The sequence below is a fragment of the Myotis lucifugus genome, unplaced genomic scaffold, assembly GCF_000147115.1.
Source record: "Myotis lucifugus unplaced genomic scaffold, Myoluc2.0 scaffold_0, whole genome shotgun sequence".
NCBI classification, from domain to species: Eukaryota; Metazoa; Chordata; class Mammalia; order Chiroptera; family Vespertilionidae; genus Myotis; species Myotis lucifugus.
In genome coordinates this window covers 5,911,506-5,935,922 of record NW_005871048.1, presented here as the reverse complement: position 1 = coordinate 5,935,922, position 24,417 = coordinate 5,911,506, and the positions used below count along the sequence as shown (strand labels likewise).

At 38.6% G+C, this 24,417-nt stretch overlaps 1 protein-coding gene and 1 pseudogene across 5 annotated transcripts in view; both read right to left on the bottom strand.

Annotated features, from left to right (window-relative positions):
• The window catches only part of CEP120 (centrosomal protein 120), a 54,578-nt gene extending 32,607 nt beyond the window's left edge, over nt 1-21,971 (bottom strand). For 2 of the 4 annotated variants that reach the window (XM_023743391.1, XM_023743462.1), the window contains exons 1-7: nt 21,797-21,949; nt 18,493-18,607; nt 15,006-15,147; nt 10,559-10,707; nt 4,535-4,732; nt 2,611-2,838; nt 1,451-1,664 (exon numbers count right to left, since the gene is read on the bottom strand). In XM_023743391.1, the coding sequence (XP_023599159.1) occupies nt 1,451-1,664; nt 2,611-2,838; nt 4,535-4,732; nt 10,559-10,707; nt 15,006-15,147; nt 18,493-18,607; nt 21,797-21,924 (1,174 nt within the window). In that variant the 5' untranslated portion in view covers nt 21,925-21,949. Of the gene's footprint in view, nt 1-1,450; nt 1,665-2,610; nt 2,839-4,534; nt 4,733-10,558; nt 10,708-15,005; nt 15,148-18,492; nt 18,608-21,796 lie in introns of all 4 variants that reach the window. The other 2 variants (XM_006081094.3, XM_023743429.1) reach the window with 2 other exon arrangements.
• LOC102420061 lies at nt 20,049-21,734 on the bottom strand (annotated as a pseudogene). The gene has a single exon (XR_329557.3). The product of XR_329557.3 is annotated as a 26S proteasome regulatory subunit 4 pseudogene (transcript).
• Nucleotides 21,972-24,417: the final 2,446 nt, after the last annotated feature.

The window sequence follows — 24,417 nt, the reverse complement described above, 5'->3', positions numbered from 1 at the left end:
TTATGCAAGCTTTAATTCCCATTGTAGAACTGTATAGGAAAAAAGCGTCCTCTTTATGTGCATCTATACTAATAAAAGGGTAATATGCTAATTAGACCAGGTCGACTGGACATTTTCCAGACGTCCAACTTCCTTCCAGAAAGTTAGGGGGCAACCAGGCTGGCAGGGGGGCAGTTAGGGGGCGACCAGGCAGACAGGTAGAGTGGTTAGGGGTGATCAGGCCTACCAGGGGGCAGTTAGGGGACAACCAGGCCGGCAGGGGTGTAGTTAGGGGGTGACCAGGCTGGCAGGGGACAAGTTAGGGGGCAATCAGGCTGGCAAGCAGAGGCAGTTAGGGATTATCAGGCAGGCAGGTAGAGTGGTTAGGGGCAATCAGTCAGGCCAGCAGGGGAGCAGTTTAGGAGGCGGCCAGGCTGGCAGGGGGGCAGTTAATGGGCAACCAGGCCAGTAGGGGAGCAGTTAGGGGACAACCAGGCCAGCAGGGGACCAGTTAAGGGGCGATCAGGCTGGCAAGCAGAGGCAGTTAGGGGCAATCAGGCAGGCAGGTAGAGTGGTTAGGGGCGATCAGGCCGGCCGGCAGGGGAGCAGTTAGGGGGCAGCCAAGCCAGCAGGGGGGGCAGTTAGGGATGGCCAGGCCGGCAGGGAACCAGTTAGGGGGCAATCAGGCCGGCAAGCAGAGGCAGTTAGGGGCGATCAGGCAGGCAGAGAGGTGAGCAGTTAGGAGCCAGCAGTCCTGGATTGGGAGAGGGATGTCCAACTGCCAGTTTAGGCCCCATCCCTACTTTTTAAAGTAGTTTTAGTTATTTTAGGTACATATGACATAGTTTAACAAAGATCTAAAACTTGAAAAGACAGAGCTATCTAGTTTAATCCTGTTATAGGCCAGAGATGTTTTAGTGAGTGGCCCAAGTTGTACAGTTGCTCAGTGACAGAGCTACAACTCACTCCCAAATTTCTAACTCATAATCCAGCACTACGTTACTTACTTACGCTACTAAATATGATTGTGGATCTTTAATGGGTGGAAAATTTTTATAAAGCCAGATAAATATGCTTTCTCAGACTCTCTCTTAACTGTTAGAATAAAAAATTATTACTACAAGGTTACTTGAAGAAACAGTAACTCTTTCATCTAAAATTCCAATGTATTCAAGATATTTGAGAATTTGCTAGTTAAAACTATCTGAAAGAACTATATTCTTTAATTTCTTTTGAACAGGCTACTATTTCTAGTGCAAAAGTAAAAGAAAAATTTTTCTTACCTTTTTGCAAGTTATATAGTGAAGTTAAATAAATTGCAATTACTTTAAATTGATTTTTTTTACATTGCCACACATTATTGGTTCTTTAAAAAACTAAATTTTTACTTAGATCCCATGAAAAGTCTCAAAGTCATTTATTAGATGGCTACAAAATCTATATTTAAAAGGTCTGTAAAAAAGAATCTTACCCTTTGGGTTTGGTTTTGTGTCCTTATCATACTGTAAACTTTCCACTTCACTTTCTGTTGCATCATCTTTTGTTGGAGGTGACTGGTTGTGAGGCATAACAGGGGACACACTTGGTGACTTTGGCTCAGTAAGTTTCTCCTTTATGGGAGTTAAAACTCTCTTCTTTGAATGCTGTGACTCATGTTCATTCTGGGTCTTTAATTGAATTAAAGACTAAAAACAATTTTTAAATAAAGTATAATTTGCAAAGAACTTTCCTTCATAATTAAGCAAAAAATGATGATGTTTTTTAAAAATATAAGCTTCCTTTCCCAGTCTGGATATTCCTAGTCTATTTTTCTTCATAATTTGCAAATATCCTTATAGCATCTAGGACCAGAAAAAGGAAGATGAACAGGAAGGAAATATATCCAGAGCTAAGAACCAAAATGTATCCTAATGGGTAAGAGGAATACCAGATAAAAGAAGTCAGACATAGGTGTCCCTGAAAATGGTTATTTCTACTAAGGCCTAAATTCCTTTAAAAAACACACATCAAATGTCTACTAGGATTTTCTTCCTCTCCTTTGGTCTACTATCTTCTAAAATATATATATATATATTAAGCTCTCACTTCAGTTTTTCAATCTTTAATTCATAAACTATATAAAGATCAGTTCTTTAAAAGAACAGGATTCTAAACTTGGTTGGGGGATGTATACAATAAAAAACCATATATGTTCAAATAAATGCCCATCTCTGTTGCCTAAAGAAGAGTATAGGAACTATAAACCCCAATTCATCAAGAACATTATGTTAGCTCAGGTGAATCAACCCAAATAAATACCATTAATGCAAATTTCCAGAAAACGTTCTCTTTACTGGAGCTCCTTTTCTGCCGTCGTCATTGACTATGAGTTGGGGGCAGGGGAATGGTTTCCACTCCATGAGAAGACTATACCCAAAGGCTCTGGATACAGTCACTATACTACAGCAGTGGAAGCAACAGTGCTTTTCAGAAATGTCTTTTCCGAGAGGACCTATCATAAAATGTAGGCTACCGATTAAGAGTAATAAACACTTTCTTAATGCTGGGAAACTCTTCTGAAGTTCGACTTGTGTGAAGAATCATGAGTGAAACCGGAGAAGCTGCCGTAGGGGAAGGAGGGTCACTACTTGCCTGTGCATCGATGCCTTCTCTCTGCAGAGCCACAGACACTCCCACAGTTGGGGCCAGCTCCACAGGAATAGGTGCAAGCTTTTGTTTGGCTCGGTTTGGAGGGTCAAGGGTAAAAGCACCCTCAACTGTGACTGGGCGCTGGTTGATTTCTGTACTACCCTTTTTCAGTAATCCTGCTAAAGGTATTTCTGTACTTCCAAGTGACTGGTCTCCACAGCAGAGATGGATCTAATATGAAAGGGAAAATCAACACAGAGTTTTACGTTTTCTTCTTTCTCCTAAAATACAAACTTAAAAAGTTATAAAACTTAACAAAAACTTACCTTCCATAGAAGGCAAGTATAACGCAGGTTATCTTACTAACCTGCAGCAACTAAGTAATAGATTCCCATGAGATCGTTAAAACTACTGATCAGGCACACAGTTTACCAAGAACTCAATAATAAAACTATTGCTTCCTTTTCATTTTTTTTCTTTCAGTACTGTACACATCTGATACAACCTTTTTTTTTTTTCTCTTTCGTGAGTTACAGTAACTTTAATATTTTACTATGCTATTTTACATATGCAAATGGTATCATGTGTACATGAATTTAAATAAAAAACAAATACCTCAACATTTTTTTCTATTTCTATTTCAACATTAATTTAAACACAGCTCTAAAAAATAAGTTAGTAGATCCAGCCACATTTGGAAATTAAAGAACCTCAAATAATTTTGTTTCATTCACCCATAAAATACATGGAATGTTTCTTTCTCTTTTCTTGCTCTTCAGACTTTATTTATAAAGCAAGTGCTTAACAGTAAAAGGTAAAAGAGAATACCGCTGGATGAAATGTACTGTTAATCACTAATAACCACTAATAGCAAATCAAAACTTTAACATTACCACCTTTTGCAACAGCAAAAAGGCAATTTCAGGTACATGTTACATAACTATATTCTTTTCCCTTACTATATCAAAGCCTTGGCAAGCTTACCATTCATATTGAACAATAAGCAATCACAACATGAAAATATTTTTAGTTCTAATATCAGAAATGACCTGTAACTTAGTTTTAATGTTGCTAGGTGTGATGATTTTAATGAGCTGAAAATAATGAATTTTTATGACTTCAATGTCCATGAGAATCAAACTAACAAGTCAGTACTTTAGGTAAGGATTGATATGTTAGATACAGAATAAAATTAAATGTGCTTTTTCCTGCATTTTATCATTTCATAAAGCCTTCAGCTTTGTAAATATCTTGGATTTAGCAGAACGACCTCTAAAATTTCGTTCTACTAAAATTCCTTAATGTCTCTTTTCACCTCCCACCCAAAACACACACCTGATCACTTCACTATAAACAAATGACTATCTAACCCTATAGATGGCCACCCCATGTCAGTCTGATTTAAAGCAATTGTAATAAAAATAAAACAGTAGTTTTCACTAAGCAATTGTAATAAAAATAAAACAGTAGTTTTCACTTTTAGAGTCTACTTTGAAATTCGTTTAAAAAAAATACTCAATTCAGGGGCAGATTTTTAAAAATTGTATTATCTCTTTGCTTTTAATAGCAATAGGAATATAAATTCTGAACTCTAAAGTGGGATCTGTGTGCCTATGGCTACTATTTCCATCAACAGTAACAAAACCTTCACTGTGCTCACAGCTTTAGGCTCCAGGTATAATTTTTTATTATAAAGGACTGCTAATTGACACAATTCTTTTCACAATAACTAGGAAAGAGGTACATCTCTTAAAATTCTAAAGTAACTTCTATGCTATGCTATAACTTTACAAGTCAGGATAATTACTAAAAAGTTTAAAGATGTAGCAGAAAAATGACCTTCACCACTGAAATAATATGGTTGAAATACCTCTCTAATGCTTAAAAAACTCATCTCTAATAAAAAACAATTTTCTGCAGTACGTACCTGTAGTTTAGATTGAAAAGCCAAGTAAACACGAAGAATTTCTACACTGCTTCGTATTCGAACAGACGCTCTCTCTGGCTCAAAGTTTGGGTTGATCAAATCATTGAAGGGTTCATTTGTAACATCATTTCCCAGTAAAGAATAGTAAAAGAAAAACTCGGGCTGTCTTTCTGGAAGTTTCATGGTACATGGAATTAACTAAACATTTAAGAATAAAAAAAAAAGGATTATGTCTTAAACCACCAAACATGCTCAGTATGTCTGATAAACTCCAAAAATATTTGCAAAAATGTTACTGCTTTTTTTAATTTCACGCCTTAAATTAATCACTCAAAGTATGTAAATCTCTGCCAAATTGCATCCAAATTATTAATTTACTTAATTTTGAGAAGTTTATCTGAGAAAAGAACAGAGACAAAAAATAATTTTATAGATTTATATTGTCTTACATTTCATTAAACTGATCCGTGAATACATCCAAGTTCTTTTAAAAGAAAATGATTAAGTGTCTTAAATTAAGCTTTCCTTATTTCCACATACCCTATTTCATCTTTTCCTTACTTTGTCATCCTCTTCATAAATGAGAGGAGGTTTTAAAAAATTATTAACCCAGGCTATTCAATATAACACCTTGGTCCAGGCTTTTGATTAAAAACATAAAAGCTTTTTAGCTACTATATCAAAATTTGGAGACCTATAAATTAATAATTGCCAATGGATGCCTTCTGCACTAGGTGTGTTCTCAAAGTTGGTAGTTTCATGGACACATAGGATGAAGAAATAGGATTTTTGTCCCATAAAATATAAAATATCTCCTATCAGACCTTTAATTGTTCACTAGAACATTGTTAAAAATAACAGTAAACTATAAATAATTGATATGTTCATTATTAGGAGATGGCTTAAATGTATTATAGCAATCATACAGAGTGTCTGCTAAATGATGATACAGTAACATGAAAAGTACCTGAGATATACCGTTAAGTATAAAAAAAGTTATAGGACAGTTTGGACAGTTTATATGAAAGTACTATAACCACTTAGATTAAAACAGATTAAAATGAATAATAGTAAATATTCAGTAGTTGTTTATTATTTTTTATTTCATACTAGAGGCCCAGTGCACAAAATTCGTGCATGAGTTGGGTGCCTAGGCCTGGCTGGCAATCAGGGCCGATCGGGGCCTTCCGGCTGCTGGCCAGGGCCTTCCTTCCAGCTGCTGGCCAGGGCCTCCCTTCCCTGGCTGCCAGCTGCTGGCTGGGACCTTCCTTTGTTCTGCACCGCCCTCTGATGGCCAGCACATTTCATAGCAAGCGATCAGTCTCCCGGTCGAACTCCCGCAGGGACTATTTGCATATTAGGCTTTTATATATATATAAAGCATAAAGTAATAGAGGTGGTCAAGATGGCAGGATAGGTAAACTTATTGCTCACCTCCTCCCATGACGACATCAAAATTATAGAATAACCATTACTAAGAACCACCCAAAGAGTAGCTGAACAGAATTCCTGTAACTAAGGATATAAAGAAACCATGGCAAGACTAGTAGGAGGGGCAGAGATTATGAAATAGGCAGGTCCCAAACCCACAGGGTGGCAATTCAGAATCAGGAGGCATATCTCAGCTGCAGAAGTCTCCACCAAGGAGCGAGAAGTCCCAGCCTTGCACGGGGTTCCCAAGCCCAGGACACCAGTGCTGGGAAGAGAAGTCCCCATAACATCTGGCTGTGAAAACCAGAGGGAACTGTGTCTGACAAAGACAACGGGTTGCTTGAGACCTAGGAGCTTCAGGTCTTAAAGGGTCCAGGCCAGACTCCCTTTGAAACTCACTTGCTCTGAGCTCCAGCACAGGGGGAGCAGCTCACACATCATTAGGGGCATACAGGGAGGAACTAAATGACTGGCTTCAGGGCCAGGGCTACAGGCACAGGTGAGGGCAGCTTTTTCCAAGGACATAAGTGTTGGTAGACATTACTGTTCCTTTGCTGAGTCTTCCCTCCATTCAGCCAGCAGACACCAAATCCTAGCTCTGCACTAACCGGGCTAACAGCCTTCGCCCCTCCCCGGTGATCCCCTGAGTTCCCACCCCACTCCCAGGCCTGGTCCAAAACACTTTCAGCAGCTTTTCCACACCAGTGGCTTGCCTCACTTCACACTGGACTTTCCTGAAACCTCTCAGAGGTCCACCAACTCCAAACAAGCAGCAGCTGGCCTTGGCAGGCCTTGTACCTCCACCTAAGTGGCCCCAAGCCCAGCACTAGTGGCAGCCAGCCTCGTTCATGACATAACCCAGGGGTCCTCAAACTACGGCCTGCGGGCCACATGCAAATACAAATATTGTATTTGTTCCCGTTTTGTTTTTTTACTTCAAAATAAGATATGTGCAGTGTGCATAGGAATTTGTTCATAGTTTTTTTTTTAAACTATAGTCCGGCCCTCCAACGGTCTGAGGGACAGTGAACTGGCCCCCTGTTTAAAAAGTTTGAGGACCCCTGGCATAACCTCTCCCAGGAGACTCCAAACCCAACAGAAGTGGCAATCAACTGCATATCAAGTTGTAGCTGCTAACGAGTGGCCCTGGGGTCAGGCATAGGTTAGTGTCTGACCTTGGCTTGCATCAGAGACCCTCCCATGAAACCTCAGCACCAACACACCCAGTAACTGGCTTCAGAGCAAACCAGAGCACCACTGAACCAGCTCCACAACAACAAACACAAAGGGCGGACTTGGTACACACTACAACCCCACTAAAGCAAATCCTGCTCCATGGGGTCAACCCAAGCACAATAGCTCATTGACTAAGTCATGGCCAGTCACGGCCAGTCCTCACAACCTGTATACATAAGGGTCCATTGATGTGCCAACCACAATCAAGGCTCAAATACAACAGGAGGGCACACAGAGATACCCCTGGAGCATCCAGCTCCGATGACCAGGGGGACTGTGCCACTGGGCCACACGGGACACCTACTATATAAAACCACCCTGCCAAGACTGGGAGACATAGCAGATCTACCTAATACATAGAAACAAACACAGGAAGCAAGCTAAAAATGATAAGACAGAAAAATGTACCAAATGAAGAAATAGGACAAAACTCTAGAAAAAGAACTAAACAAAATGAAGACAAGCCATCAACCAGATACAGAGTTTAAAACACTGGTGAAAAGATGTTCTCAGTGAGAACTTCAACAAAGAGATAAGAAACATAAAATGGATATAGAAAACAAATCAGAACCAGTGAGAATTAAAGAATACAATGAGTGAAATAAAGAATACGTTAGAGCAGCAGTTCTCAACCTGTGGGTCGCGACCCCTTTGGCGGTCAAACGACTTTTTCACAGGGGTTGCCTAAGACCATCCTGTATATCAGATACTTACATTATGATTCATAACAGTAGCAACATTACAGTTATGAAGTAGCAACGAAAATAATTTATGGTTGGGGGTCACCACATGAGAAACTGTATTTAAAGGGTTGAGAACCACTGCGTTGGAGGGAATCAACAGTAGATTAGATGAAACAGAGGACTGAATCAGTGAACTGGAAGACAAGGTAGCAGAAAACACCCGATTGGAAGAGCAAAAGAAAAAAACAATTTAAAATATGAGGGCAATTCCAAGGGACCCCTAAGACACTATCAAGCTTACTAACACTTGCATCAAAGGGGCACAAAGATCTGGCCGTGTTCTCAGTGGTTAGAGCACTGGCCCACACCAAAGGGTTATAGTCAAGGGCATGTAACTGAGTTGCAAGTTCGATCCCTGGCCCAGGTCAGGGTGCATGCAGGAGGCAACTACTAGATGTGTTTCTCTCACATCAATGTTTCTCTTTCTCTCTTCCCTCTCTCTTTCTTTCTCTTTCGCACTCTCTCTTCTCTCTCCACTTGCTTTCTCTCTCCTCTCTCCTCCCTCCCTCCTTCCCACTCTCTAAATATCAATGGAAAAAATATCCTTGGGTGAGGATTAACAACAATAAAGAAGGGGTAGTGTGCAAGAAGGAGAAGAGAGAGAGCAAGGGATTGAAAACCTATTTGAAGAAATTAATACAGAAAACTTCCCCTACCTGGTGAAAGACATAGAACTTACAAGTCCAGGAAGTGCAGCATCTCCCAAACAAGAGGAACCTAAAGATGCCCACGCCAAGACACATCATAATTAAAATGCCAAGGGTTAAAGACAAAGAGAGAATCTTAAAGCAGCAAGAAAAAAATGAGTTACCTACAAGGGAGTTCCTATACGACTGTCAGCTGATTTCTCAACGGAAACTTTGCAGGCCAGAGAGTGTGGCAAGAAATATTCAAAGTGATGAGTAGCAAGGACCTACAACCAAGATTACTCTACCCAGCAAAGCTATCACTTAGAAGTGAAGGTCAGATAAAGAGCTTCACAGACAAGAAAAAGCTAAAGGGGTTCATCACCACCAAATCTTTATTATATGAAATGTTGAAGGGTATTTTTTAAGAGGAACAAGAAAAAAGAGATAAAAAATATGAAAAAATAAAATGGCAATAAATACATATCTATCAACAATTAAATCTAAAAAATAAAAATAAAGGAACAAGGAATCTAATGAACAAAATAAACTGATAAATAAAATAGAATCAGAGGCATGGAAACATGGAACAGACTGAAGAAACTCAGAGGGAAGAGCAGGAAGAGATTAACCAAAGAACATATATGCATTACCTACGGACAGACAATAGGGTGGCCTGGGGTGGGGCAGGAACTGGGTGGAGGGGGAACAATGGGGGGGACATTTGTAATACTTGCCACAATAAAGATTTAAAAATATATATTAAAAATAAAGCGACTATTTAAAATGTGTCACAGATATTTAATAACACAGTAAAAATACAGTAAACTTATTATCTAATGTGTGTTCTGATGTGGTTAATGAAACCAGAGTGGACTTGGCTTTCCCCCAGCCAGAGTGGCATATTGTTCTCGGGTAATCCATAAGCACAGGAAAACAAATGAACAAATTATTTTCAGGGGAAAAATTATTTTGCGGGAAAGGACAAAAGTACATATATAAAGTGTCAATGAGAAAAATGAAAGTACAAAATTAGGAGAAAAAGAGTAAAGTTCTTAAAATTAAAGTGCTTTTTGTAGTGGGCTTGAATTGTGTGACAAAGTTAAACATATTTCCTGAGAAAAATCTTTACCTGATAAATCTTACAAGTCAGATAAATATGTGGTCACTAACTCATTTCACTTGTGAATCTGAACTATGTGGGAATTTTACAACTCTAAGAAAGTGAAGAATCTAATCAAAATTTCAGTCATAAGCCGTAATCTCTACTAGAGGCCCGGTGCATGAAATTCGTGCATGGGTAGGGTCCCTAGGCCTGGCTGGCGATCAGGACCGATCGGGGCCTTCCAGCTGCTGGCCGGGGCCTTCCTTCGTTCCGCGCCACCCCGTTGGTCAGCGTACATCATAGCAAGCGATCAAACTCCCGTCTCCCAGTCAAACTTCTGAGGGAACACTTTGCATATTAGCCTTTTATATATATAGAAGATTTTTGAAAATATTAATTTCTTTCAGCTGCTCTAGGTCAACATAATTTCATAAAACACTGGGCTTGATCCTGAGAAGGACAATAATGGAATAACATAGAATTTCATGTTGAGCCATTTGGGGACGAGGCAATCTGCCATGGGCCCCAAGAACCCCTGCACATTTTTTCTGACTGTGCCAAGACTGCAAGGCCCTGACCACCCTCGCCCATTTCCTAGGGCTGTTTATGCAGCTAGTAACCTTGAGCTGAGGTAACATGTCTTCCGGACAAAGACCAAGACTACAAACAATAAAAGTGGTGTATTCCCCAAGTTCTGTGTCCCTCAGCTGTGATGCAAACTGTGTTCACAGAGCAACCTGGGCCCCTGTGTCACCTCCATGGGACTGAAGAAAGTATACAATATTCAGGTTGCTTGCTGTGCTGCATCCAAGAAACACTAACAGGCTAATTTGTAAATACCAGACCCAACAATTATTAAGCTATGACTAAGAAAAAGTGTCACCTGCTCCAACTGGGTGGCAAACGCTATGGTCACTGACATAAGGAAGAAATCAGTGCAAGACTCTGCTGGTCCGATCTGATGGTAGCCTCCTTCCTCATTCAGCACGGCCACAATGTCCTTGGGGTCAAATCCAGGCAGGCTAGCAGGTACTTTATGGAGAAAGACACAATTAAATTACATTGTAGTTTGCCATAAACCATTAAAAGATTCTGAAAGCTGAGCATACTGTTTTATTTGCTTGCTAGTTTTCTGGATACAGTTCATATCTCAGTAAAGTTTCCATTGATTTTTATATATAACCACCATTTTCTTTCTGCACATAAAGTCATATTTTGAAATAAGGCAACATTTTTTTAAAATATACTCTTATTGATTTCAGAGAGGAAGTGAGAGGGAGAGAGAGAGATGGAAACATCAATGATGAGATAAAATCATTAATTGGCTGCCTCTTGCACGCTCCACACAGGGGATCGAGCCCACAACCCAGGCACGTGCCCCTGACCGGAATCGAACCTGGGACCCTTCAGTCTGCAGGCCGATGCTCCATCCACTGAACCAAACCAGCTAGGGCAAGGCAACCTTTTTAAAACTTCAATTTAATAATCCACACAGAAAAGGCATTGCAGGTTTTCTGACAGAAGTGAATCTAAAGTGGAACTGAAAAATAAGCAAAATTTGGCTAAAAAGAGACAGGTGACTGAATAGAGAATGAGGAAATGAAAAAGTGTTCTAGGCAGAAGGAGCAATATGTACACTCAGAAGCAAGAGAAAGCATGTGGTTACAGACTGATGTGCTGGAGGACTGACATGAAAGAGGTGAGGCTCGGGGGATACGTAGAGGCCATATCAGGGTCTTCTGCAATGCCATGTTTAAAAAAACATCTGGATAGTTTTCTAAGAATAAGAGAAAAACATGGAATAATTTTGAGAAGAAAACCGATATAATCAAATAGGTTTCAGTATGGAGAGGGCCACCTATATGTAGATTCACACTCATGTTGTTCAAGGGTCAACTGTATTTTAGATCCACAACTGGGAATCCAACTATGCTGAAGACCAACTTAGGTAAAACAGATTTTCTATGGCATGGGGGTCAGTGCCCTATCCCCAACATCATTGATTTTCAACCAGAGTGCCACAAGAATTTTTATAACATGCAATACCTGACTACTTAGTCAGAGGCACTGATCTTTTCCCTTACATTGTAAAAAAAAAAAAAAAAAAATTGATAACAGCCAACACAATAATAGCTGCCCAGTGTGAATGAATAAAAAATTTACCAATTTTTTTTTTTGTCAGATCAACAAAAATACATTTTTTGGTGTGCCACATAAGTTTAGTAATTAGTTTATGTGTGCCATGGGATGAAAAAGGTTGAAAATCGCTGCCCCAGATTGTTCAAGCATCAACTGGATACCAATTGTCTACAATCTTTTTCAAAAAATATAAGCAGAGGGAATACTTTCTAACAGTGAAACCAGAAAAAGACATTACAAGAAAACAACAGACCAGTATCTCTCATAGACGCAAAAATCCTTAACAAAATATTAGCCAATCGAGTCCAGCAATGTATAAAAAGAAATATACACCACCACCACAAGGAATTTCAAAAATCTATTTATGTAATCCATCACATCAACATGCTAAAAAAGATAAACCACATGCTCATATCTATAGATGCAGAAAAGCATTTGATAAAGTTCAACATTCATTCATGATAAAACACTCTCAGAAAACTACAAATAGTGACTTCTTCAACTTGACAGAGAACATCTATAAAACATCTACAGCTACTATACTCAATGGTGAGAAGCTTTCCCACTAAGATCAGGAAAAAGGAAAGGAAGTCCCCTTTCACTGCAACTTTTCAGTATTATACAAGAAGTCATAGCTAATGTGCACGCAAAAGAAATAAAAGGCATGCAGATTGGAAAGGGAGACATAAAACTGTCTTTATCTACAGATGATATGACTATGTAGATTATTCTTCTATGGAAAGACTCAACAAAAAACTCCTGGAACCAAAGATAATTAAAAAGGCTGCAGGATACAAGATTAACATATAAAAGCCTACTGCTTTCCTATAAACCAATAATGAACAAGTGGAATTTGAAAATAAAAAAAAACATCATTTACTTCAACATCCAAAACAAATAAATCTAACAAAATATGTACATAATCTATATGAGGAAAACTACAAAACTCTAATGAACAAAATGAAAAAAGAACTAAATAAATGAAGCGATATTCCATGCTCATACACAAAACTCAACACTGTCAAGACGTCAGTTCTTCCCAACTTGATCTATAGATTTAATGCAATCCCAATACAAATCCCAGCAAGTTATTTTGTGGACATTGATAAACTGATCTCCAGCTTATATGACAAGCAAAAGACCCAGATAGCAAACTTAATACTGAAGGAGAACAAAAGCTGGAGGATTCATACATACTCAAATTCAAGACTTACTATAAAGCTACAGTAATCAAGACTGTGGTAGTCAGATGATATCTGACAAAGGAGCAAAGGCAATATGAGCAAAGACAATCTTTTCAACAAATGGTGCTGGAAAAACTGGACATCCACATGTAAAAAAAAATGAATCTAGACCCAGACCTTGCAGCCTTCACAAAGATTAATTCAAAATGGATCATAGTCCTAAATGTAAAACAAAATCCTGTAAGACTCCTCCTGAAAGAAAACACAGGAGAAAGCTAGATGACTTTGGATATTGTGATGACTTTTCACTCAATTAGAGAACCAAAAAAGAAAAAAGTTAAAAAACAGGAAGACAGCTAGTTAAAAAATAGGAGGACAGCTTAAGGGAGCTGTGTGACAATGTGAAATGTAACAATATTAGATGCCAGATGAGGCAGAAGGGAGAAAGGAATAGAGAAGGGTGTTTGAAGAAATAATGGTAGAAAACTTCCCTAACCTAGTAAAGGAAAAAGTCACATAAGGAGGCACAGAGAACCCCAAACAAGAAGAACCCAAACAGACCCACGCCCAGACACATCATAATTAAAATGCCATAAATTAAAGACAAAGAGAGAATCTTAAAGGCAGCAAGAGAAAAGAAAACTGTTACCTACAAAGGAGTTCCTATAAGGCTGCCACCTGATTTCTCATCAGAAACTCTACAGGCCAGAAGGGAATGGCATGAAGTACTCAAGGTAATGGAAAGCAAGGATCTGAGACCAAGATTACTATATCCAGCAAGGCTATCACTCAAAATAGATGGTCAACTAAAGAGCTTCCCAGACAAAAAAAAAGGCTAAAGGAGTTCATCACTACCAAGCCAGCATTACAAGAAATGCTAAAGGGATTGCTGTAAGGGATTGCTGAGAAGAAACAGAGAGAGAAACCTAGCCATACAGAATTAAAATGGCTATAAATAAGTACCTCTCAATAATAACCCTAAATGTAAATGGAGTAAATGCTCCAATCAAAAGGCATTGGGTAGCTGAATGGATATTCCTAATTGCCAAAACTTGGAAACAACCAAGATGTTCTTCAGTGAGTGAACAAATAAACTGTGGTACATCCAGATAATGCAATATTATTCAGTGCTAAAAAGAAGTGAGCTATCAAGGCATGAATAGACATGGAAGAACCTTAAATGTATATTACTAAGTGAAAGAGTACAATCTGAAAAGGCTAATACAGTATAATTAACAATGTGACACTATAGAGATAAAAAAAATATCAGTGGTTGCCCAAGGTCAGAGGGTAGGAAGTGATGAACAAGCAAAGCACAGAGGGTTTTTAGAGCAGTGAAACTATTCTGTTAGATACTATAATCTAACAGAATAGTTATGTCATTACACATCTGTCAAAACATATAGAATGTACAACACCAAGAATGAACCCTAGCATAAACTATGAACTCTGGGTGATAATGATGTGTCAATGTAGAGTCATCAATTATAATGAACCTATCACTCTGGTGAGGGATGTTGATAATGTGGGAGGTGTTTTGTGTGAGGACAGAGTTATATGGGAACACTCTATACTTTGCAATTTTTCTGTGAACCTAAAACTGCTCTAAAAAATAAAATTTAGTAATTAAAAAAGAAACAAAAATGAAAGTTTTGTTAAACTATAGTTAATAGAGAAGAGCATAACTATTTTTGGCTTTCCTACACTCATCCCAGGAAGAAAATTTCCCAAACAATTTTTAAAAACAATGCAAAATTCTACTTTGTTCTGTTATATATCAAATTTAAAAAAAGAAAATCTTTCCTAATTTCTAAGCTATGTAAACAAGAGCTAAAAGCAACAACAGCTGCTTGTGTAACAATGTCCCAACATTTGCCTGATAGACTAGAGTAAAATCAGTTTACACTCTTGCAGATATCTTCCTGCACATACCCCCACCACCCTTCCTAAAGTTCTAATCCACAGATGTGACTTCTCGGAGAATGTCCTTAGAGATAATGCACAAACCTTTTCCATCTCGAGGGGGAGCTCCCTTTGCCTTAAAACTATCCACTGGTGCCTTTGAATCTGTTTCCAAAGCAATGCTTATTTGTATCTCAGACTTGAACCTGGTGTATTTATTGCTCAGCAACTGGTACCATTTTGGTGCCTGGAGAATAATAGCAAAACAAAACAATAAAAAAACATTAGTAGGGAATAAACAGTAGTGGGAAATATTCTATAAGGTTGTAAATATATTTCCTGTCATTTCTCAGTACTTCCTCCTCTATTAAAATATTTTTTCCACATTTTCCTCAAAAGAAATTAATCCTGCTTATGAAGCTAACAGAATTTCCTCTTGAAGTAAAGTTTAGGGTGTCTTTCTTGCTCCTATTCCTATGCTTCAACAGGTAATATATTGAAGATAACACAATATATTCCTTTCTATCTTTACTCTTATGTCCCCAATCTCCCATCCCTTAAACAATAAAAAAAAAAGACTACCAATTTTGCATTTCCCTAAACCATAATTTCTCACTTTTTGTATTATACCTTTTCTGCCTGGCACATTTCTGCTTTGTTCTGTTTATATCAAACAAGGAAAAGAAAGTTTAATATTAACAATAACAAAAAATTAACGAAATACTAAAGGTCTAATAGTTGAGTTTTGACATGTATTTGACTGACATTAACACATTGCGCACCAGTAGTTTTATTGCTAGCTTTAGCCAGTGGCCAGATAAGTTTCTATTGAACGAGTACAAAAAATGTTTTACGAAGTATCATACTTTAAAAAGACATTAGCTTGTAAGAACATGTAATAACTTCAAAATGCAATGGGCATGTAATTTTAAGACGTGCCTTTCACATTTATGTAAAACACTGTGTAATATGAAAACATGAGAATGTTCGTGATCTGCCCGCAATGTGTTAACATATAATCTTTCTCACAAGATGAGGTATCTTAAATTACCTGAATACTCCCCCCGAGAGTAACCACAGAAATTCTAGTACTAAAACCAGCCTTCAAAATTTCATGGTCCAGGACCACGTGTATCATCAGTGCAGGAACCACTGGTCAGCAGGGCACCATCTCAATACCTAGAAACAGCATTCTTACTCTGACCACTGTTCTATCAAGGCATGGTCTGGTGCTTACACTGACCAAAACCAAAAACTGCTGTTTTGGTTCAATAAGTTGTTTTAAGCAAAATAGGATTAACTAGGCCACAGATTTTTAAAAATTCACAACTGAGTTTTGTTTTTTTTAAGACAAAAATTCCTAATTTGTTGAGGTACTTTCAAAGAAAAAATTTGTACAAATTTTTAGTACAAGCCTGAAAAATAATATTTTTAACTACTTGTAGACTTTATGATCTATTTTTATTATATAACTCAGAAAAATAAATCTGAATTTTTCTGTTTACTAGAGGCCAGTGCATGAATTCATGCAAGGGTGGGGTTAGGCCAGCCCGCCCCAATGGGGGCCAATCGGGAGCGGGGCTGGTGGGGGGAAGGGCTGCAGAAGGTTGGGAGGGTCGATCGGGGCCGGGATCAGCTGGTTGGCTGCCGCAGTGCACGTCATAGTGACCGGTTGTTCTGGTCATTCCACCGTTCAGTCGCTGGGCTTTTATATATATGGATATTTATTTACAGAAAATAACATTACTTTTAATTTCAAATATTTTACTGGCCAACTTCATATATTTCTGCTGGCAAACAAAAAAGTAAGCAAGACAACAATTGGTTTTCCTAAAAATAATGTAATTTTAAAACACTTCTTCTTAACTTCCAATCACTAATATGATGACGAACTATCCTCAAGAATGAAATAAGGAGCCCTAGCTGGTTTGGCTCAGTGGATAGAGCATCGGGTTCTGGTCAAGGGCACATGCCCAGGTGGTGGGCTCAATCCCCAGTAGAGGGTGTGCAGGAGGCAGCCGATCAATGATTCTCTCTCATCATTGATGTTTTTATCTCTGTCTACCTCTCCCTTCCTCTCTGAAATCAACAAAAATATATATTTTTTAAAAAAAGAACAAGATAAGGAGAAAAGAAATGCTAAGAGCATTCAGAGGCTCTTCTGAATGACCTCCTCTCAGATACCCTCCTCCTAAAAGGAATTACCTTCTCTGTAACCAAAGTGACTGTAGAAGTGTCTTCTGGACACTTGCAAGTTGTAGCAGAGAAGTTGGGTAAGAGAAACATTGGGGCACCAAACATGGCCCCTGGTTCTGAGTCAAGACTAAAGTAGGAAAACCTTTTTAGGACGGAAGAGCAGATTGGTGATGAGTAAGGATCGGGGATAAACAAGTCCTCTTTTAAAGCACTTTAAAAATTCAGTTTTTTTTGAATGATTCTGAATTTGGGCCAGGTTGACTGGCTCATTTGCAAATATCAATGCTATCAGCAGCAAAAATGTTAGTAACAGATAAATTTTTCTTCACAGAATCCTAATTTAAGACTCAAATCAAGAATAGAGAACTTTAAAATAAAAGGTATTTTTACTTTACTTTCTTTAAAAAATTGTGACAAAACAAAGACATTAAGAAAAACTAAAAATAAACATATTTAAAGTCAACAATGTACAAAAAGGCTAAAAGATAAACAGACATAAGAAAAAATATTTTCAATAACAAAAAGCACTAACACAGAAATAAGGACCCAGAGTGCTCTTTATTTCTTTTTACTTTTTTTAGTAGGGTGAGAGGAGGCTGCTGTTTACATTGCATTAAGTGGGCTACCATAAGTTCACTCTATTATGTAGGGAAGGCAAGGAGCAAAAAGCAGGGAAACCAATTAGAAGGCTAGTATGACAGCCAATGTAAGAAACGATGGTGGCTTAGGTTCAGCAGGGAAAATGCAGAATAGTAGGTGAATCAGGAGGGAAAAAACTAACTGGAAAGAGGCAGAAAACTGGGGTGACAAGGAAGACCTATATTTCTAGCTTGTAGAACTGAAAGGAGATGGTGACCATTCACTGAAGCAAGGGACAGTGGAAAAAGACCACTGTTGAAAGCAAAGCCCAGGAGTTGCAGATGTCAAGCTCAAGGTAACATAGGTTTGAGCTCAGAGACAAGTTTCTTTGAGAGTGATAGCTCTAGGTCCGTGATCGGCAAACTGTGGCTCGCGAGCCACATGAGGCTCTTTGGCCCCTTGAGTGTGGCTCTTCTTCCTAAGCCTTAGGAGTACCCTAATTAAGTTAATAACAATGTACCTACCTACATAGTTTAAGTTAAAAAATTTGGCTCTCAAAAGAAATTTCAGTCGTTGTACTGTTGATATCTGGCTCTGTTGACCAATGAGTTTGCCGACCACTGCTCTAGGTCAATGAAATTATTAGAAGATCAGGATTTTCTAAACCAAATTCACAAACTAGAACATAAGAACTGCCTTTCAAACCCATAATCCATCAGGCCCAGTATTCCTGCCCTTTTCATCAATCTGACTGATACATTTTGAAAAATAAACAACTGCCTAACATAATCAGTAATAAACATCAAAAAGGCAATACCTGCTTTGTTTCTTGAGCAGTTCTTAAGTCTAGAAGAATGTAACCTATAGTTTCCTTGGCTGAAGTCAAAGCATCCAAGGCAAAACACTGGAGTTTGATAGGAGTACGCTGTAGCCTGTAACATAACAATTCAGGTGATAAGTAAAACGGCTTTCACTTAATATTGAACTGATTTTGTATTACCCTTGACAAAGCTGCCTACTACTATCAAGAGTCCATAGTTTGTGAAAAACTCTTCAACTGGCAAGAACTATTAGTTTTATCTACTTACCTATATACCAACTATTTACAAAACATGTCAAAATCTTAGTGTCTCATCTAAGAGGCTGCCATCTAGGTCAATGTTTTTCACGCTTCTGTAATGTATAGAAATCTTTTAAAGTAAAAAATTACCACTATTCATTAAGATTGATTTTAAATTGTTTTTCTTATATTGTCACACACATACAACTACAAATATACATATAGGCTTACAGTTCTTTTAATAGCTAAAAACCAAAATAAAGTAAGAAATTAGATACCATAAAATCATAAGCTATTAAAATCAACAGTAACGTAATGTAATACATGACAATGTCCTGTAAGCATGGCCCTGACTGGTACAGCATGGGCTTTTTGCATCTGGAATCTCTATACTGGCCCTTGGGGTAAGCTGATTAAATTTTGTCATCATTTTTATCTAGTGAGATGACTGTGAAACCTGCACTTGGCACAAAAATCATTAATATATTCATTTTATCTGTATTATTTTCTTAGCCTATACATTCATTCAGAGTGGTACTGGTGAGCACTAACAAAAATGTAAAAACAATCACCAATGTAGGCATGAATATCTTATATCAGGACTCTGTCTAGGTAAATATTCCAGAAGTCACTGAAAGTGAATACAAAATTTTGATATTCTCTAAGAATTTAATTCCCTTATAAATAAACCCATGGACTGATCTAGAAAAAAAAAGGGAGTAAATTTCTTAATGCTCTAATTGCTCTAAAATGCACCTGTGGTTGAATTTTGTTCTGATTTAGTACTAAGTACTGAAGTGACTGTGTGTTTTCCAGAGGGAAATATATTTTAAATCCTTTTAAAAATAAAAGTATCAGTGTCCTTGCCTGCTTCTGGTCATCAGAGTTCATGAAATAAATAAGAGACTATTAACTTATAGTCTGCTTTATATACTAGTAAAGTGTTCAAGTGTCTAAAATTAAGTATAAAATTAATTAGAGAGTCCTTTATATAATTATACAATGTACATACCTATTATGTCCTTGGCAAACCAGGTAAAATATGCAATAAATGAATAGAAAATGCAATGAATTCCAAAGCATATTTAATATTGGGTAGGCATTATTATAACACTTCTAGAGTATCTATTCTCTCAGACATTAGCAAAAAAAAAAAAAAGCCAGGTATAGTGGTTAAAAACTTAGGCTCTGGTGCTGGATTGCTTGGGCTCTACCACTATCCAGCTGACTCAGGACAAGTTACTTCACCTCTTAGGCCTCAGGTTTCTCATCTGTAATGCGGGGAATATAATAATATCCACTTCATAGAGTTGTTCTCATTTTTATTTTATTTATTTATTTTTGAGAAAGAGCTCGCTTTATTGGGAATGGAGCGCTGCACGTTGGGCTCCTACACGTGGTGCTCAGAGAGGTGCACAGGGCACAGACTGTGCTGCTAATGAAGAGCAACTAGAATGGGCTCCTTGGGGGCAACTTCCCACCACCTCCCTCCCCGGGGTTGGCATTCCTGACCATTTCCTTGAAGGCAACTGAGGTTCCCTAGAGATAGAGCCCCTCAGGGGTACCTTCTTGTTTTTTATACAGAACATTTTCTTTCGATTTTTTGAAGTCTTCATTTGAGACTTTCATTCTACATTCTCTCAAGGCCCTGAGACCAGCTTCTGTACAGATTGCCTTGATGTCAGCACCAGAGAGGTCATCCTTAGCCATGACCAAGTTGTCCAGTGTCACGTCATCAGCCAGCGTCATTCTGCCTGTGTGGATCTGAAAGATGCACTTTTTGGTCTTTTCATCAAGCAAGGGGAACTCGATCTTCCATCGACGCTGCCTGGTCTGATTAGTGCTGGATCCAGAGTTCCTATTCAGTTTGTGGCCATGATAACTTTTACGCCTCCCCTTGAATTAAATCCATCCAACTGGTTCAACAGTTCCAACATTGTTTGCTGAATTTCTCTCTCACTACCAGAGTTTGAGTCTTATCTTTTTGTCCCAATGCCTTCAATTTCATCAATAAACACGATGGATGGTGCATGTTCTTCAGCAACTCGAAACAATTCCCGAACGAGCTTGGGCCCATCGCCTAGGTACTTCTGAGTAAGTTCAGAGCCAACCACTTTCAAGAACGTGGCTGAGGTTTGGTTTGCTACTGCTTTAGCCAGTAAGGTTTTACCTGTGCCAGGTGGCCCATAGAGAATGACCCCCTTACGGGGCTTTATACCCATCTCTTCATAATACTCAGGATGAGTGAGAGGAAGTTCCACAGATTGCTTAATTTCCTGGATTTGGTTGTCCAATCCCCCAATGTTGGCAGAGGTCTCCTGCGGGGCCTTTACCACCTTCGTCACCGTGACCAAGGGATCCGTGTCATCCATCAGTACCCCTATTACAGCATGCACCTGTGATTGAGCAGGATGGAGCAGCCTGATTCCAGCAAGTCCTTGTCCACAAAGGAAGGAATGCTGACGTAGTGTTCTGAGCCCACAGATGTAGACACGATGGTGTGATTGTCATCAATGATCTCTTCCAAGGTCCCCACTGACTCTGGGGTTCCCCTCAGGTCATCCACCTTTGATCTTTCCTCCTCTTGCTTTTCTTCTAAAGGCTTCATTTGTTCCTGATTCCTAATGAATTCTTCCTCCATGAGAATATAGTCTTTAATTCTTTCTAACTTCAATAATTTTAACCGGCACTGAGTGTGAGGTCTCACCAGTGGCAGTTTGCTGGCAGCATCTGGTCCCTTTGTTTTCTTCTTCTTTTTCCCCACTCTAGTTGGTATGGGAGGTTCATATTTCTTCTTCTTGTCTTTGTCATCCTTCTTGCCACCTCCAGGACCATGACCACCACTCTGACTTTGACCCATCTTTCCTCGGCTGCACAAGCCGCCACTGCCGGAATTGTGTTCTGATTTTTAAATGAATTACTGTTGCAAAGTACTTTCAAAATTTCCTGGCACATTAATAATAATATTTGAGGGGTTTTTTTTATTACTATAATCTATACATATATAAATTTATTTACAACAGCCTGAAAAAGAACAGAACAAATTGAAAATAACAGCCACCTGTGCTGATGGAGTGCTTTCCTGTCAATTTCCCAGGCTAACTCTGTAGCAAATTCTGGCTGGTCAATGTGGTCCACGGGATCAGTAGCCAACTGTTCTCCATCAAACTTTGCTTCTACTACAAGCATATGCTTTGGACGTTTGGGGAAATGGCGACCTGGGAAAAAAAGAGTATATAGATTAATCAAAAGTATACAAAACTCAGCCCTGGCTGGTTGGCTGCTCAGTGGTTAGAGCAATGGCCTGCACCCCCGAAGGGTCCTGGGTTTGATTCCTGGGGGCGTGCAGGAGGCAACCAATTGACATGTCTCGTTCACACCCATGTTTCTCTCTCTCTCTCTCTCTCTCTCTCTATATATATATATATATATATATCCCCCACCCTCCCACTCTCTAAAAAAAAAAAAATGAAAAAAATATCCACAGGTGAGGATTAACGAAACTAAAAAAGTATACAAAAATCAAATATTATTATTTAGCATGTACTTTAAAAAGTGATATATAAAGAGTAGTTGACTTTTCACATATTCAATAAACTACCTTGCTAACACACATATTCACATATGCACTCAAAATCAGTGTTCATAAAAAACATTAATCAAGTTTAAAGCTATAATTTATAAACTAGTGCTTCTCAAACACTATGAATGTACCTACGAATCACCTGGGACCCTGTAAAACTGCAGACACAGGTTCAATAGGTCTAGGGTGGGCCTGAGAGTCTGCATTCTAACAAGATCACAGTTAATGTCAATGCTGTTGCCCTTTGTTCACACCTTGAGCAGCAATAATCTCAACATTTAGAAATAAAGAATTAAAAAATGTCATTACACCAATTTCAAGTATTACTATACCAGTACTTAATATAGAACAAAGTCATCTGGAGAGTTAGGAAATAATCAAATTAGCAAATAAAACAAATTTATCTGTATATTGATTTTTTTGTTAACAGTTAAGAAAATTTTGCAAATTAGCTAAGGAAAATAGACACATGTATTCATTCATTTTGTTCTCAAGGACAATGTTGTATATTTGCAAGAAATATTAAGTATTCTATCTACACATCACATTTCATTTGTACTGCCTGACCCTGTTTCTTCACTGTTTACCAAAGGCATATTCAGAGACAGGTATTATGTCAGATGATGGGATGCAAAAAAAGTAAAAGAGTACTTGCCCTCAAGGAATGGAAGGTCTAGTGGAAAGAAATAAAACACTAAAAGCAGGAAGCTAAAGAACTAAGGAAGAAGCAGCAAGAATCTACAGTCAACCTGTTTTGTAGGTCTGGTGAGGCAGATCTTGGTTAAGGGTCTTTTAGTCACTGTAAGGAAATTCATCCCTGCTGCTACTCACCCTGGTACAAGCTTAGTTAGCAATTAAGCTAAGACCTTGATTGAAAACCTGTGAATTTCACCTGCGGCCCTCACTGAAACTCCCCATTAGGAATCTTGCTACATATGGCCTGGCTCTCCCAATTAGCACTCACAGAAGTTTCTCTCTGGACCTCATTTTCAGTTGCTCTAAAATATCACTAGGTTCCCCAAATGAATTTCACATGTCAAAAAACCTATACTTTCAGACTATCATGAGGATGACCTCCAATAAGCTTGAGAACAGAGGCTACGTAGTACAGTAACTAGGTGCCTGCCTCATCCCAAAGACAAGGAACACCTTGAGAACAGAAACCCTGTCTTTTTCATCCTTAAAATTCGGTCCATGGCCCAAATTCTGCTCGTGGTAGAAACCCAATCATTTTCTTTTAAAGAAAGGGCATTTCCAGAAGTGTAGTCAAGAAATTGCAAGCAGTTCAATCCATATAGTTGAAGGGCTGGGAACGCATGAATAGGTGGCAGGAAGGGAGAAAGGCTGAAAGGCATGCAAGTGGTCTCCCATAAAGGGTATGCTATTCTAAGAAATACAGACATTATCCTTTAGGACAGCGGAGGATTTTAAGAAAATGGGATGTGCATTTCAGAAAGAGCATCCCCAGATAGTAACGTGGACGGGAGGTATTTTCTAGAAAGGCAGAAAACGCTTATGAAATATTGTTACAATAGATTAGGTAGATAATGAGGACCCCAAAGCAGGGCACTCACAATGGAAGCTCATTCATGTAAAGTTTCTCTGAACCATCTGCTATTATTTTAAAAATAAAAGCAACAACTCTAGCCGAAACCGGTTTGGCTCAGTGGATAGAGCGTCGACCTGCGGACTGAAAGGTTCCGGGTTCGATTCCGGTCAAGGGCATGTACCTTGGTTGCGGGCACATCCACAGTAGGAGATGTGCAGGAGGCAGCTGATCTATGTTTCTCTCTCATCGATGTTTCTAACTATCTCTCTCCCTTCCTCTCTGTAAAAAGTCAATAAAATATTTAAAAAAAAAAAAAAAAGCAACAACTCTTGGTGACAATTTGGAAGTTGGGGATAGAAAGGAAGAGGATGACTCCCAGGTCCCGGGCTTGAGGCAACGGCGTGGTTATGATGAATAGAAATACAAACACTAGAGGAGGAACCGTTTGGAGGGAGGACCAAATGCCAGCTTTAGGTTTGTTTGTGGCAACATCTAACTGACATCCCTGATTCCAGGTTCTCCACCCTGCACGCTGCTACTAAACTTGCAA